Below are 16888 nucleotides of genomic sequence, written 5' to 3' on the forward strand. Positions count from 1 at the left end.
AGGTTGGGAAGTGAGTGGGATTTAAACTCTGCCTAATGTACTGCTTCCTCCCAGTCCATTCCTTAAGTGGTCTGGTCTTGGGCTTTGGGGAAATTGCTTAGAGATTTACACAGGTGTGGAGTAAAATTGGCCTGGGGATTGGCCCAAAATTGAGGCTTTACTTTTCTTTCTTATGGGTTTCAGCTAAATCCAAAGATCTGAAAGAGAACAGTGGTTCCAAGCAGACAGTTCTCACTGAAGAATTACCATCATAAACTTTCTTCCCATTACTCAGGATGTACATGCCAGTTCCAGATCCTTGGGAGGCTCTGGAAAATAGTCCGCATATGAGCTACAAAAAAGTCCACTCCTGCCTTGTAAACAGATGACAAATACTAAGGAAACTGCATATCTCTGCCAAAGAAACTGTTCCAAATAATTTGCATTTCAGTGGTTATACACGTTACGAGATGGAAGGCATAGATTTGAGCCAGGCTCTGTATGTTGAAGTTCTAAATAAAGATCAATAGTGCTTCCAAGCATATGCGTTGACCCCATCCTTGCTGGTCCAGTTTTGAAGCTACCTTTCTGGCCTGCCAGTTAAAGTGTAGTGTTGAATCTTTTTGTTATGAGAAAAAATTAGGTAAGTCTATTGTCAAATCATGGGGATTTAGTTCATTAAACATGTAGCAGTCACGTACTGTGGCAAGGCTTTGTGCTACACTGCGACTGGGTCAAGAGTGAGTAAGACATGGGCCTGTGTACATCGAGCTCCTGGACAACGGGGAAGATTAGAATACCCACCCCCAAATTAGCAATGATGGAAATTGGAGTGTGGAAAGTATCCCCAAAGGTTATCTATCCCCATCTTGAGCATCAGCAAGATGGAGAAGACAGACTGGGTGTCAAAAGCACTGAGTACTAGTCCCAAGTCTCCCACTGTGAACTGGGGCAGGTTTCTTAACCTTGGAATCCTTCTTGGATTCTCTAAAATAAGGTTGAAACTGCCTCTCAGCTGCTCCCTCTAGGTGCCATTGTAATATGTGGTTACAGTTTGCCTGTATGGTTATCTCATCTCTTATATTTTCTCCTTGAAGTCAAAGATCATTCCTTGCATTGCGTCCCCAGTTCCAAGCACAATGTATGGTATACATTAATTTCTCAGTAATCTCTGTTGGATGAATACAATGAATGAATGACTCCAAATGTATTCCCAAACCTAAACTTCTCTCTATGGGAAGGCTGGGGTGCTTGAGCTGATTTTAAAGACAGTAGGGAAAGATGTTCCCACTTGCCCTTCACAAGCAGTTGTGTTCTGTCTTTCTTTCTAGTTCCACTTAAGTTATTTTTCCAGTCCCTTAACTCTTATAAAATAACAGCAGGATCCAGAACCTCACTGAAGGTGGCCAGGTAGAAGAGCACTTTTGCTACAGTCGTTTGGGTGAACCTGAGTCCATGCTCATGAGGCTGGAACAGAGCAAACAAGTTACTGTAGTATCTTTATTGACAGACTTAGCAGGATGGAGTTTACCATTTCGTTGCAATCGGTTTTGTTAGGCTTATATTTCTGGAGCTAAAGAGAAACAATAAATTCTAGCAAATTATCGTTGTAAGCTTTGAATTCAAAGAGGAAAAGGATGACTATCATTTTGCCTTTTTTGTCCCTTTTACTTTTCGGAGTTTCTGAATGTTTTTGTTTGAGGCCTTGGTTTGTATCTGGTTTGGGAGAGGTCATCGGGCTAGGTGGGAAGGAAATTGAAGATAATTGCTGATTTGATCGATAGCTAACTGGACAGAAAAGAGAAGAAAGAGAAGCTCGGTAAGAACGTCTTTCCCGCAACGTGCCTACTGCACTCAGCCATGCTCTCTTAGGGCAGGGAAGCCTGCTGCTTAGAGCGAAGGCTGTGCTCCTTGGACAGGATGGCACTTAGAGCAGTAAGGTCAGTAAAGCAGCGTGACACTCAGGAGGAGTTGTTACACTGAAAACTCTTGGCAGCAATACACCGGATATGTCTGAGTATAACATTCTGGGTATACTCTGCGAGGGAGCAAGTGCATGGTGCATTTCTTTGGATTTTGACTTGCAAAAGGTAGATGAGGAGTGTTTTGAATGAAAAACTGTGGTTTTCTGTGACACAGCTCTCACCACACATTAGAAGCAAGACTGAAAAACCCACCACTGGGGGTGGGGGTGGGGGTGGCCTGTCAAAGCCAACTTGCTGGTAGTACTTTGGCCTTGTGGCTTCAGATCCAGAACCGAGAGAAATCAGTGGTGCCTGGAACTGCATTGAGGTCTCCAAGGGAATTCTGACCTCCCCTCTCCACTGCTTCCTAGTCGACACAGCTGCCAAATGCCTATGGGAAACCAGAGCTGACGTACCCCTCCACATGCCACAGTGCGGAGAGAGGGAGACACGCCGCTGCGGCGCCCTCTGCAGTGTCCCCTCACAGCCCAGAGAGCAGCAGCCCCTGCCCTGCAGCTGATTCTTTCTTGCCTGCCTCAGCTTCCCTGAAAGCCTGTGTGATGAACCTCAACAGCAGAAGTAGGGCCGAGGGCCCTGCCGCTAAAGCCGCGTCGAAGTGAGAGAGTGAGTGTGAGAGCTCGGAGGCCTGCAGGGACCCCGCGTGCCGGGTCCCAGGGCGGGAGTGCCAGCCTCTCAGTTACCGTGAGCCTCTGTGTGTTCTGGGTGCTGCTATAAATGTGTCATCCACTTTGATTTAGTTTCAAATAAAAGACAGGTACTTTTGCTTTCAAGACTATCAAATTAGGAGATTATAAACCATGTTAATGATCCAGTGAAGGCAGATCTAGCTTTCCCCTAAAGCGTAATAGCACAGGTGATATTTTGCTAATTTTTTTTTTTCATTTTGCTGCTGTTTAATGGTGAACAAAGCAAAGAAGGATTATGGCTTTTTGCTTTGCTGGAAGCCTCTTCATTGCTGTACAGCAAAAAAATCATTTTCTCATAGTTTTTTCAAAGTGATATGTGGAAAAGGTGTTAGAACCTGGGAATACCATCAGAGCTGTCGGCTGAGGGGCAGAGCAGTGCCCAAAGTCTGTGATGCTGCCCAGATACAGTGGGAAACCCTGGGCTGTAGAGAGCTGATTGGTGAATACAAGTGGAAATTGCTACACTTAGAATTTCCTGATTTAAAAGTGTTCTGAACACTATTTTACAAAGATCTGATTCTCTCTCACTAATTGGCACTGTGATCTAGGTGGCATTGTTGGGTTTATCAAGTGCCCACTATTTGCACAACTATATCCATGTTCTCTAGAGAGATTTGGAGTATCCTCAGAGAGAGAGCATGCACAAGGAAAACCATGTTTCTCCTAAACATCTTAGACTCCTCTCAAAGCGGAACTTCAGATGAGGCTTTGAGTGCAGGTAGGTTATTTAGGAAGTCATCCCAGGGAGCAGGAGAGACGGGGTGGGAGAGTGAGACAGGGAAGCAAGAAAAGCCAATACAAGATTGGCCCTGACTGGTGTGGCTCAGTGGGTTGGGCATCATCCCTCAAACCGAAAGGCTGCAGGTTCAGTTCCAGGTCGGGGCACATGTCTGGTTTGCCAGCGAGGCTCCCAACTGGGAGAGGCAGCCATCCAGTGTTTCTCTCCCTCTCTTTCTCCTTCCCCTCTCTGTAAAAATAAAAGAATAAGATCTTAAAAAAAAAAAAAAAAAAAAGCCAATCCAAGATTGCATTTCCAAGGACACAGGAGCCTAATGCCATCAGAACTTCTGAGAAGCCTTCAGATTACTTCCCAGAATTGCCTTTTGTGAGGACAGCAGGCTGGGGCCATTTGGCCACCAGCTCCTGTCCCCCTGAGGGGTGCCTCAAAGCATGAACTCCACCACGTGTGCAGGCAGTGCTTGTGGCACGTAGGCAAGGTCAAAGGAGGTCCTGCAGCCAGAAATGGAAAGCCTCCAGGTGTGTGCTTCTGGTGGAATGTTGTCAACAATGACTCGGAGCTTGCTCAGAATTGCCCAGGGCGGGGGTCAGCTGAAATTAGAGTGCTCAAGCATCTGCTGTGGAAAGGATTCATGCTCTAATAGGAAAAGAACTGGGGTGCAATAGAAGCACCACCAGGAGGTAGTGAATTTAGGGATTGAAGGAAGGGTCCTGGAAGGCTTGCGGGAGGGAGTGGCTTCTAAGCGGAGACAGGACCAGAGGAATGGCGAGGAGGCAGGTAGAGGTGAGGTACAGATTCAAGATTGTATAGTTGGGGCAAAGATTGCAAAGGTAGGTGAGGCAAGAGAAGATCAGGAAGAACTTGGCAAGTTGAGGAGTTTATACTTACAAGAGCAATATGGGCCCAGGAAGAGACGTTAAGTAGACCTGATAACGTGTGTGTTTTAGAAAAGTCACTATAATGACAGCAGTAGAATAGATGCCAGGAGGGAGCAGTTGGAGAGATGGGTGCAGACTCTGCCGAACTATCCAGCCAAGAGACTGTAGCAGTGAGATCCAAGGCAGCGGCATTGGGGCAGATGAGAAGTAAAACAACTTGACATACTAAGTTTCTAAATCCCCATTTATGCTCTGCTCCTGTTAAGATATAATGTGTGCCTGGCTGGTGTGGCTCAGTGGATTGAGTGCCGGCCTGCGAACCAAAAATACCGTGTGTGTGTGTGTGTGTGTGTGTGTGTGTGTGTGTGTGTGTGTGTTTTGATGGAGATGATTGTTGTAGGGAAAGAATTTTTAGAAGATGTGAATTAAAAGCTGATAAAGAACTATTTGGAAAATGCTTATAGAAATTGGGAAGTAAAATAGCTGTCAGAAAATATTTCGAGTAAATCCTCACCTTAAAGGCGAGACAGCTCAGTGCACTGCACTGGGCATCAGAAGGACCTTGCGTCATTCTGGATCTGCATTTTCTATTGGTTTGACCTTTGTTGTATCACTGACCTCTTCAAACTTTGTTTATTTGCCCAACTCAAGAAAACTATTGTCACTGAACCTTGAGGATGAGGATGCCTGGCCGGCCTGTTCTGAGTTGGTTTAAGCTAACAGCATGCAGTGGGATGTAACCACAACAGGGAAGCTAACAGGCTCTCAGTCAAGGTGAATACCATGAGAGTTTGGAGGGAAGTATTTCAGCCCCAAAAGTCTTGTGTGCGGTGCGGACACTGGCCTGTCAGCTCGCTCCAGGGCAGAGGTGGTGACCGGCTCTGCGCTGCAGGGAGGTGGGGGTTCAGAATGGTCAGTGTGACCCCAAGCCATCTCAAAACGTCCTCCTCCAACTCCGAGACACAGGCCCCAGTGAGACAAAGGGAAGAACAGGTCTGTGAAAGCACTTGGAGAATCAGCATTCTAGGCAAGAGAAAGGAATTGATGTTATCAGTAGGCCTTGTGATGTTAGCTCATGGAGACTTTTAAATGTTTTAACTCTTGCATATCCCAAGAAAGCAGAAAATAACTTCCAGTTTCCTGCATGTTGGTATATAACTTGCCTTAGTTTCATAAAGAGACTGAAAGCCATATTCCTTCCCATAATACTACCTTCTCACTAGCTACATTCTGTTATTCTTATTTAATCTCATACATTTAATTTAACATTGACTGGAAACATTTGGCCTGCTAAGACTTGACCTTGGGCATATGGGGTTTCTCCCACAGACCATGATAGCAGCACCAGCAAATAGAACACAGGCTGTGCATTTGCTTTTGGGGTAAGGAATGTTCTCCACCTCCTGGGAAAAACCAGGGCCCTGACTCAGAGGAGCTGAAAGGAAACTGATCTCAGAGTCCTTTCAAGAAATTGTGACTTCTTGATCATCAGCGCTGGGATCTGGTTCTCCTTCTCTCGAGAGAATCCCCTGGGGCTGTAGTGCACAAGCCGTGACAGTGGTTCGGCATGGCTGACATTCATTGTGTCTTTACTCTGTGCCAGGTGCTGCTTTAAGCACTTTACAAATAAGGTACTCTACAGCCCCGTGAGTAAACTGTTCACTTTGCAGATTAGGAAACCGAGGCAGATACGGTTAAATAACTAGCCTACAGTCAGAGCTGGAATATGAACTGAGGCATGTAATCCTAAAGCCGTGTCTAAGTCATGCTGCGCTTCTCCCTCTTTGCAAGCAGAGACCTGTCAGAGCACACAGAGGTGCTCAGGATTTTCTATCCTCAGGTCCTTAGAGTGGTCAGAGATGTTAAGCAGGGAAAAGACCTCAGAATTCTGGTCTATTTAACATGTTTTCCACACCAGACAGTAAGTACCCTGGATATGAACATTCCCCGTTAAGGTAAAGAACTCGAATCTGGGGAGCCCTGTGCCTATCAAAAAAAACATTAATCAAGAGATTATAGTTTTCACATGCTACCTGTTTCATGTTTTCGCTTTCCCCAGATTAAAAAGATCAAGTGGCATGAGCAGCCTTTTGGGGAAAATTGGAGCCAAGAAGCAGAAGATGAGCACCCTAGAGAAGTCCAAATTGGATTGGGAGAGCTTCAAGGAGGAAGAGGGCATCGGTGAAGAGCTAGCCATCCACAATCGAGGGAAGGAAGGGTAAGAATGAATTGATTACAGTCCTCTGAAAAATCCTAAGAACTCTGAAATAGTTTATTGCAGACAGGCCACCCAATTTAAATGAAAAATGTGAGTACCTGGGTTTGTCAGTAAAGCTCTGTTCTAAGTGGGGCAGGTCCTGGCAGAGAAAAATGCTAGGGGTATCAGGAAGGGAGGGGCATGTGAGCAACACTTCCCTCGGGGACGGTCATGTCTGCCAAGCTGAATTTGCTGAATTACAGCTCCTGTGAACTGTAAGTCACCTTGTTTATTCACGTGGTCAGATGTGGCTCACTGTATCGGTCTTGGCCTGACCTGAATTATTTGGCCTTCCAAGAAGCCAGGCTAGCCCAGTGCTTCAAAAGCAGCCAACAGGGTGCCTAGATGTCTCATTATTGTGGGATTTATTTTTATACATGTCATTATGACCCAGGATGGGGCTTCACCCTTGGCTATCACTTACACCGCCTTCCTCTTCACTTTGAAATATAAAGAGGACGTCCATAAACTATGTGTTTAGGAATATCAAGAGAGAAACAGTGTTCAGTGAGTACTTGGAAACCTCTGAAGGACTAAGGAACAAAGTTACTACAGAAGTGGGTCCAGGCTCGAGGTCAGCACTTTCCAGCCCTCAGAGTGAAAGGACGTGTTGTGTGAGCCGTGGGACAGCCCTGGTGCGCCGCCCCCCCCCTCGGCGGGGGGCTCTCCCTGCTGCACACGGGGCGTCTCTGCGGCTCAGCTCCTTCACCAGTAAAACTGGGATAATGATACCACCCTCAGTGGTTGTAAGGATCTTGTGAAAAAATAAATGTAACATGTGTGTAATATATGAGTAATATACATAAAGCCCTTTACAGAGTGCCTATCACCTAAAGTTGTGCATTAAGTAGTAGGCATTCAGGTTATTTCTAAGCTAAACTATAATAAAGTGAGAGAATTATTTGGAGGGTCATATAGTTTATTTTATTTTATTAATTGATTTTTTTAGAGAGGAGAGGAAAAGAGAGAGGGGGGAAACGCCGATTTGTTGTTTCACATATTTATGCAGGCATTGGTTGACTCTTGTATGTGCCCTGACCAGGGATCAAACCTGCACTGAAACTGAGCTACTTGGCCAGGATGGGGGTATCATGTATTTTAAATTAGGCTTCAAGATTATTTGAGTGAACTTGGAAGCTGATCAGTAGGTTTAAAAATTTTTTTTTTACTGACTTTATGAGCTTGTTTAACTACCAGACTTCTAGGTCAGTCTGTCAAAGGTAGAATGCCACAGGACAGGAGCGGAAGCGCCCAGGCCGTCGGGGGAGGCCGAGGCTGCAGTGCACGTAGGGTCGCTGTCATCGGGAGCAGGCCCCTGACGTTCGCCCCAGACCTCCCCACTCTTTGATTGAGCTCTCGTAACTCCCAGCCCCCTCCTCTTCTCCACATTTGCCTAGAGATCTAAGGCAGCAGGGGAGCTGCCAGTGTGCGCTACACTCTGTTATTTCTCCGAATATTGACTGTCTGGGTTGGACAGTGTGTTCATTCTGCTTGAGTTAATACAGATCTTATAAAAATAAGAAATGGTGCTGTTAAAGATAAGGGAGATTAATAAAACATAGAGTGGAAGAGAAAACGAGACCAAAGATACCTGTACCCTGGCCTGGTAGCTCAGATGGTTAGAGTGTCGTCCCGATACACCAAGGTTGTGGATTCAATCCCTGGTTGGGGCACATGCAAGAAGCAACCAATGAATGCATGAATAAACGGAACAATAAATTGATCTTTCTCTCTCTCTTTCTTTAAAATAAATTTTTTAAAAAATTAAAAAGATGTCTGCCCCATGAGGAGGACTTTTCAGGTAATGAAAATCAAGTAACTGGGTTAGGGAACAACTGATCATGTGCAACTTTTAAGTGCTCTGCTTTCCCCTCCTTTTCTGAGACTTTTCCCCTGGCCAGAGGATTTCCATGAGTCTGATCGAGTGTTTCCCAGGCAAATCTGTGACTCTTGTGCTTTGCCTTCAGCTCCTTTCACCTGCTCTTCCCAGTGTGCACGGCCACGCCACTCACTTGCCTTTCCTGGCTCCTGCAGGCGGATGAAAGGGCCCAGCCCCTAGTCCAGGGAAGGGACCGGAGCTGTGGTTCTCATGTTGACTAAGCACGAGAATCCTCTGGGGATTTTTCCAAGTTCAGGGGGCGAGGTCACCCTATGCAGAGCTGCTAAATCAAGAGTCATCATTATCTATATTTTTAAAATCGCTCCTTAGGTTGCTTCTAATGTGCAGCCAGGGCTGAAGAGCACTTAGACCACAACATCACAATTCTAGAGATGAAGAACTAATGTCAGCCCGACAAGTGTAATAACACTTGTTAAAAATTCTAGAGATGAGAGCAAGACAACCAGCTCCTGGGTTAGCCTTTGCGGCACATGGTAACTAGAGAGCTGACTTCAAAATGGGGTATCAAGAAGGGCAAGAAGATTTCTATTGAAAAGTGCACCCAATGCCACAGCATCAAAGGGAGGGAAGTACGAAAACCAAACCTGTAAGGTCTTTCTGAGCAGAAGCAGATTAGCCCCCCAAATTTTCCTGCACAGATGCCAACAAAAGCAAAGGCATCACCTGGGGAGAGGATCCCCTTTGTGAATCCCAAGAAGTGTTCCCCTGGAACGAGAGTGCCCTCCTGAACAAAGGAGGGGGAAAGGCCGCAGTGGGTAATGTCTCAAAAAAGCTACCTGTGAGTAATGATTGGCGTCTGCCCTATTTATTATGAGACTGTGACTTTTTTACAAACACTATATTTAAATCTACCTCATGTACAAGAATTCAGGCCATGACTGGTGATAAAAGTATTCCTGCTATGCAGTTCTGACTAACATAAGATTGGATTGAGGTTAAAAGATTATTGTGCTTTTTTGTGTCTTGATGGTAATTCTAGTTTAGTAAGTGCCAGCATGTGTTTTCCCTTGTGAAGACTTGATGGAATTTGAAGGTAGATGGGTTATTATTTCCAATTTTTTAGAAGGCAATTTTGTGATCTTAAAATACAGGAGGGAACAAGGCACCTTGAGAAATAGCACACACAGGATCCGATCTGCAAAGAATTTTTAGACAGTGGAAATATCAGATACACATTTGAACTTTAAACAGTGGCCTAGCAGATTTAAAAAGGACACAAACAGAATTTCTAGAAATGAAAAATATAATGACCATAATTAAAAACTAAATGGATAGATTTAATAGCAGTTGGACTGGCTGAAAAGAGAATCCATGAACTGGAAAACAGAAGAAATTACCCAAAAGAACAAAAAATATGGAAGGGAAATTAAGCAATTTGGAGGCCAAAGTGGGAAAAAATGAAAGACACCTCTTTTATAGATTTTTTTTTTTAACCCAAAGAACCCCAGGATAAATAAAATAGAAATCCAAACTTAGACGTAGTAGAGTGAAAATGTAGAAAACCAAAGACAAAGAGAACAATCTTAAGAGTAGCCAGAAAAAAAGAGACTTCTCTGAAAGGAGGGGCATTAGACTGACAGACAGCTTCTCATTGGCAGCAGTACAAGCCAAAGACTCTGGAATGATCTATTCACAGTGCAAAAATAAACAACTACCAACCTCGACTTCTGTGTTACATGTGTGTAGATAAAGATGAGAGAGAGAGACTCCTTCAAGAATGAGGGAAAACATGGACATTTTCAGAATAATGAAAGCTGACAGATTGCCCCAAGCAGACAAAGAAGCATATGTTTGTTGAATTTAAATGAGCACTGACCATATAAAACAATAATGTTAATGTCTTATACATTGGTAGGGTTTTTTCTTATAGCAAGATAGTGTTAAAACACCAGGCGACAAATACATAAAAGTTGGAAGGGGTAACGGGAGTTTAGTTTTCCAAAGATCTTGTATTATCCAGGAGGAGGGTAAAAGTGTTGATTAAGTGTACGTATTGAAATTTCTAGAACAGAAATAGAGTGTATAAATTCCAGAGTAATGGAGGAAGAATAATGAAATGATTTGTGAACGAAGACACAAAAAGAATTAAAGAAACCAAACAGGAAGGACAAGTAAGCACAAAATAAGGTGGTAATTTTACAACTAAATTTATCAGACCTTTCATTAAATGTCAATAAACTAAATGCTCCAGTTAAAAGACAGATTGACACATTGAAAAAAAATAGAAAACAACTATTTGCTGTTTAAAATAAACTTATCTAAAACAATGGGATGCAGAAATGTTGATCAAAAAAATTGGAGAAAAGATAAACCAATCAAATACTAACTAAGAGAAAGCTGGCGTAGCCATATTAATATTAGATAAAATAGACTTTACGGCAGCAACATTACCAGAAATAAAGAGGGCGGTCTCCTCATGATAAAAACGTTTAATTTATCTGGGAGATAAAACAATTCAAATTCAAACGTCCCATTTGGTATTATCTACTGACGCTCAGTGCAATTATTCCCTGTGCCTTAGGAGTTGCCTTGGGAGTTTCCCTCTTAGCCATGTTCCCAACAGAAACTCAGTTATATATTCCCCAAACGCCACGTGAGAATTTAAAGAACAGTACTTTTCATAATATCCCCAATCTGGAAACAGCTTCAACGTCTGTCAGTTGTGTGACAAAATGTGATATGTTCATACACAGGCATACTCTTCAGCAACAAACATGAACATGAGCAAGTTTTAATTATATAACACAAAGAGTATATGATTTCATTTCTATGAAGGACAAAAACCAACGTGTCCATTAGGTCAGTCTGTGAAAGAAGCAAGTCACAAAAGAATATACACAGTATAAGTCTATGTCAAGTTCAAAATGAGGCACAACTAGACCGTAATGTCGAGGGAACAGGAACTTGAAAGGAGAGCAAGGAGACGTGGGCGAGCCCACACCTGGCGGGGCTGGCTCTTGGGGTAGAGTTGAGTCTGCGGGGCCTCCTCGGGGCTGGCGGCCTTCTGGCATGTTCCTGCCAACATTCCTGCTCCTTTAGGAATACTTTCCACAGTGGTGGCAAATGCAGCTCGGGGGCCTCTCCTCCCACTCTCCCTGGCTGACCTCCTTTCCTTCTCAGAGTTTTTAAACTTGGGAAGTCCCAGGGCTGAGCTCTCCTCACATTCTCTCCCCTAACAAAGCGCACTAGGTCCACGGGTTCGGTATTGTTTTTCTGCTGATGACCCCCCAAAAAGCTGCCATTCCGTTGATCCCCGGACTCCCACATCACCTGTTTACTTGACATCTCCACGTTCAAAACACACATCAAAGTTAACATCCAAAACTATATTCCTGCTTTCTCCTCCCTGAGACTTCTCAAAAAATGGCACCATCGCCATCTAGGCAACTGTTAAAAGAAAAACCTAGGAGTCCTCCTTGATTTCCTCTCTCTTTACTCATATCCTGACAGTCCAGTAGACAGTTCTGTGCTAGAACATTTGGGCCCACCCCTGTGTGTCCAGCCCCACTGCCGGCCCTGCAGTGCAGGCTGCAGACGCCCACTGTGCCCCCTGCTTCCGCCCCTGCCCCTCTTCCTCCAGTCTCCTCCACATGGCAGCTAAGTGCTTATTTAAAACATACAAACCGTTTTTCCCCACTTCCCTGCTGAAATCAGCGTTCAGCTCCTTACCCTGCTTCCCAGGCCCCCGAGTTGTCCCCTGCCCACCCCGTCTCCTCCCCTCCCGCGCTCAGGGTGGCCCAGTGTCAGTCACACACCCTCAGACACCTCCAGGGTGGGCTCCGCTCACACGCCGCCCTGTAGGGCAGTGACATCTATTCGGGCCTCAGAGCGCCTCTGCTGCCCGTGGCTTTCTGGAGTTTCTCCTTTTCCTCCTCCTGTTTATGCTGCACTGAATGCATGTTGGCTCTGCTCGCAGCTGACTAACAACACTGCCCTGAAGCATCCCCAGTTCTGTCCCCGCTTGCGGCGGCCCTGGCCCAGACTGCGCTTCTTTTTCCTGACCAGCAGGCAGGAGGCCTCTTGTGGGCAGGTGACCAGCCATGTGACGGAGCTTTTGGAGGTGAGCGCACCCGTTGGGCGCTTCCACCCTCACATACCTCTGATGTCTCGGGAGGGTGGGTGGCCACCCTTTCGTCTGTGGCATGGGCTTCCAGAAGTACGTGCCGGCATGTTTCCTGGAAACATTTTCTACCCTTCTCTTGTCCTCTTCTTCCATTTTTCCTTCCCTCCTCATTGGCCTGGATCTCAAGAAAATTGGTGGCACAAAAGCAATTTGGGTTGAAAGATGAAAAAGATGTCAGAGCCTGTTGGGTGTAACCTGGTTCTGACAGGAAAAGCTAGAAAATCCCTGAGGTTTTGATCCTATTAGCATATTTTATTAATGAAAGTGAAGAGCTGCGGCCTCTTAAATGGGCCACATAGCGCAATAGTAGTGAAACAGGGTGACACCCCCACCCCCGGCTTCCCAGTGGACTGGGGCGAATCAGCCTGGGTCCCCAGGAGGGCTGGGCACAGGCCGGAAAGGCACCGTTACACTTGTCAGCTGGCAGCTCTGTTCTGGGACTAACCTGCTCAAGGTGCCCGGACACTTCCTGAGGCTCAGTTTAAGTAGGCCGCGTCCTCAGGCCGCCTCAGAGCAGGGGCTTTCCCCACGCGCTTTTCCTCTTTGTGGAACATTCGATCCCATGGTTCCTGTTCAGCTGTCCCAGGCTCTGAATCGTTTTAGCGACCAGTCGAGTGAGAAATGGGAAGCAAGAACCCCGCAGTGCTCACGGCTATTTAGGGTTTTATTGTTTACAAAGCAGTTGTTGTGGTTTCATTGTATCATCAGAGGGTACTGTAATTTTTATTCCTGTTTACGGAGAAGAAAAATAAAGCACAGAAAATTAAGTATCTTGCCCCGTGTCACACAGATAGTGAGTGTCACAGCCGTCCTCATCCTTGGCATCTTTTCTGTCTCAGTGGTGGGGGTGTCCGTGTCCGATAGAAATGTTGCCTGGTCAGCTCTTGGCAGTAAACCAAAGCCGTCACAAGGATCCCATTAGCAGCTGCAGATGGCCGTGAATGGGGAAATGGAGTCGCCAAACCTGTCTCGATGGCCTTTGTCTGGAGTGCCCTTGAGAATTCAGTCGCACTCTGCACATGTGCCCCTCTTTGCCACCTGAGGCCTTCCCAACCCTGAGCTCTGCCCGCATCTGCCTCGTTAGCGCCCAGCCTGGCTTCAGCCTTGATAGTCTCAAGGTCAGCTGGACCCAGCACAGCCATCGGGAACCTTCAAGGCCTGTGTTCATGCTCGGTGTACATCCTAATTCAAGTATCACTTCTCTTCTTTAAAGGAAAGTCAAAAAGAAAGACCACAGCGTTAGGGTGGTTGGTCATGCAGGCTGTGAAAGAATCCCCAAAGAGAAGGAAGTGTAGAGAACAAGGTTGTTATTCACTCTCCCAGAAAGGAGGGGGCCTGGCGTGGAGAGAGCCACCAGCCCCGAGGGTGGTGGGGGCCGTGGGCTTTTATCGGATTAAAGAGGCGTCGGGGCGCTGCTGGGGCACTGTGATACCAGGCCGCAGATTGTTCCAGTGTCTTCTGCCTGTGGCTGTAGGAGCAGTTGGTTCTGTTCTTGCTCCCAGTAATTTCCAGTCCTGGGGACAAGCTCAGAAGAGAAGATGGCAGTCACGTTCCACAAGGTCACAGGCCTGCCAGGCAAATGGTGCCGCAGTAGCAAATGGGGCTGGCTTTGTCCTTTCAACAAATGCTCAACCCCGCATGTCGTACTTTTTTTCCTTACCATGACCCGCTCGCTCTCAGACAGGTAGCCCTGGGTAATGGCTCTTTTGAAACATGCCCTAAATTCCTCTGGAACCCCAGGTCACCCCTTTTTTCCCGCCGGAACTTCAAGGGGCATTTAAAGCGCACTGCTGTCAGAACGCTGGTCCCCATCATGAGCGTCACCTGGGGCCAGCGGGCGCGGCTGAGGAGACATGGTTGCTGTAGTGTGACAGCGTCCCCACTGGAGAATCCTCGGTCCCTTGGTGACAGATGGAAGGGGAATTTGCTCTGTCATGTGTCTATTTCCCTGTCTGTCTCCCATTTTCTCTCTGTATCAAAAAGGGGTCCAGCCCTGGCCAGATCGCTCAGTTAGAGCATCCCACAAACCAAAACATCGCGGGTTCAGTTCCTGGTCAGGGCACATACCTGGTGGGTTGAGGGTTCAATTCTCAGTCAGAGCGCATGCAGGAAACAGCTGATCAATGTTTCTCACGTCAGTGTTTTTCTCTCTCTCTCTCTCCCCCCACTCCCCCTTCCTCTTTTTCTAAAATCAAAAAACACATCCTCGAGTGAGGACTTTTGAAAGGGAGCATGGGGCCCAGTCTCTGTGGCTTCTTCCCTGTCCACCAGGGAATCTGAAATTCAAATTTAACGGGCATCCTGTATTTCACTTGCGAAATCTGACAGCCTGACCCTGAGGGCTGATGTCAAACCTAGGAGCAGGCCCTGCCCTCGTGTTCTCAGCCATTCTGGCCTCTAGTTAGCAGCTTTGACACGGCCCCTTCGTGCCTCACCCCAGACCAGGCGGTGGCTACTTGTTGCTGATAACATGCTTCTGGAGAGCTGACTGCTTTCTTGGATCGATTGTCCTCACAACCTCAGTGGAAACCAGGTTCCCAAAATAATGGTGACCGCAGTCACTGCCACTTTATTGAGCAGCTACTCTACGCTAGCCAATGGGTGAGGTTGTGCGGCTTCCTCGGTCACACAGCCGGCAGATGGCCGAGCCTCCGTGGCCTAAGACACAGGGCGGTTGGGCTGGAAGGCGCTCGGACGAGCTGCACGTCCCAGGGTGCTGCGAGAGGGAAAGCGGGGCCCCGCACTCCGAACAGGAGCACGGTTCCTGAACCTGGTAAGGTTCTCACCATAAACATAACAGCCTCGTAATGAGAGACGGTGCACCTTTTCCACAGTGCAACAAAAGAGAAGTTGGTGCAGAGATTCAAGTAATATGTCCCACTTTCGATGGCGTTCTTTTCCTCAGTAGATTAATTAGCAGCAGAGGTCCCCCTCCTCAGGCAAATGGCCACACACTTTATGGCAAGAAGGAGCATTGACATGCAGCGGCGTCTGCTGGGCTGCGCCAGCCCTGTGCTTCCCTCCCACCCTGCCTGGGAGCGCCCAGGGAAGCCTTCCTCATCAGTCCGCTGAACCTGGCCTCAGAGGAGGGAGCATCACCCCGCCCCTTTAAGGCCCCCAGTGGGTCGAGGTACAAGGAGAGGATGGAAGGAGAGGAGGGAGGGCGAGGAGGAGGAAAGAGCAGAGGCAGCTAAATACCTTCTGAGGTGAGCACTTTATGTACCTCTTCACTGCAGCCCTGGGAGGTAGTTTTTACTACCATGTTTGGATGACCTTTTTTGACATTTTCATGTATATATGCAGGATGCATAGCTTCCTCTCCCCACCAGCTCAGCACAGCACTAAAGCCAGGGAATATGGCATTACTGTTTCACTCGTGAGAAAAATGAGCCTCAGACACATTCAGTCCTTGACCAGCGGGGAAGCACGCTGGGCTCTGAACTTGGCTTGGCTGAGCTGGTATGTGTCCTTCCTTAAAGCCTTGTTACAAAATTGCAACATGTTCCTGCCACTAAGCCCTCATGTATTTTCCCTAAGACAAGTTGTTGCTTTCTTTTTTCATTTTATTTGCATTCACACCTGAACCAGAAACATCCTTGTTTAGACCAAATGTGAGGACCCGGTACCGAGAGCAATTAGGTGGTCATTCCGGCCCAGCCGCGGTCATCTGGCTGCAGTTGCTGTTAACCGGTGATCCCACTGCCCCCGTGGACCTGTTCACACCTGGGGGGACGGGTCAGTGCAGCAGAGACGTGTTCTCTTACTGGATTCTGCTGACAAACATCTTTTTCGTTTTCTTCTAGGTACATTGAACGGAAAGCTTTTCTAGACCGAGTGGATCACAGGCAGTTTGAAATTGAGCGAGATCTCAGGCTGAGCAAAATGAAACCCTGATGTTATGGGGGGAATCAATAGCAGCTTAATCCTGTTTACAATGTGAGCTTCTTGTGCGTCTGTGAAACGTCTCTGGTGTTTCTCCTCCAGTGTTGCCCAGCAAGGCCTTTTTTCTACATCGAAATTCTGTCTTTGTATCTCCATCTCACGTGGTTTCATTCATTTTACTTTTAAAAGTTTGTCCTTAAAAAAATAAAAGTAAAAAAATAAAAGCTTGCCCTGACCAGTGTGGCTCGGTGGGTGGGGCGTCGTCCCACAAAGCGAGAGGTCACCTGTCTGGTTTCCGGTCAGGGCACACGCCTGGGTTGCATGTTCGGTCCATGGTTGGGGCGCATTCAAGAGGCAACCAGTCAGTGTTTCTCTCCCTCCCTTTCTCCTTCCCTTCCCCTCTCTCTAAAAATAAATAAATAAAAATCTTTTAGAAAATAATTTAAAAATAAAGGTTGC

General features: G+C 46.6%; 1 protein-coding gene across 1 annotated transcript in view; it reads left to right on the plus strand.

Annotated features, from left to right (window-relative positions):
• CFDP1 (craniofacial development protein 1) overlaps positions 1 to 16620 on the plus strand; it is a 103975-nt gene extending 87355 nt beyond the window's left edge. Inside the window, exons 6-7 of the mRNA XM_054579175.1 lie at positions 6327 to 6485; positions 16351 to 16620. Coding sequence (XP_054435150.1) covers positions 6327 to 6485; positions 16351 to 16441 — 250 coding nt within the window. The 3' untranslated portion in view covers positions 16442 to 16620. The remainder of the gene's footprint in view (positions 1 to 6326; positions 6486 to 16350) is intronic.
• The last annotated feature ends 268 nt before the right edge of the window (positions 16621 to 16888 follow it).

Source organism: Pteronotus mesoamericanus, unplaced genomic scaffold (genome assembly GCF_021234165.1).
Source record: "Pteronotus mesoamericanus isolate MK-2021 breed Mesoamerican mustached bat unplaced genomic scaffold, CSHL_Meso_final contig_52, whole genome shotgun sequence".
NCBI classification, from domain to species: domain Eukaryota; kingdom Metazoa; phylum Chordata; class Mammalia; order Chiroptera; family Mormoopidae; genus Pteronotus; species Pteronotus mesoamericanus.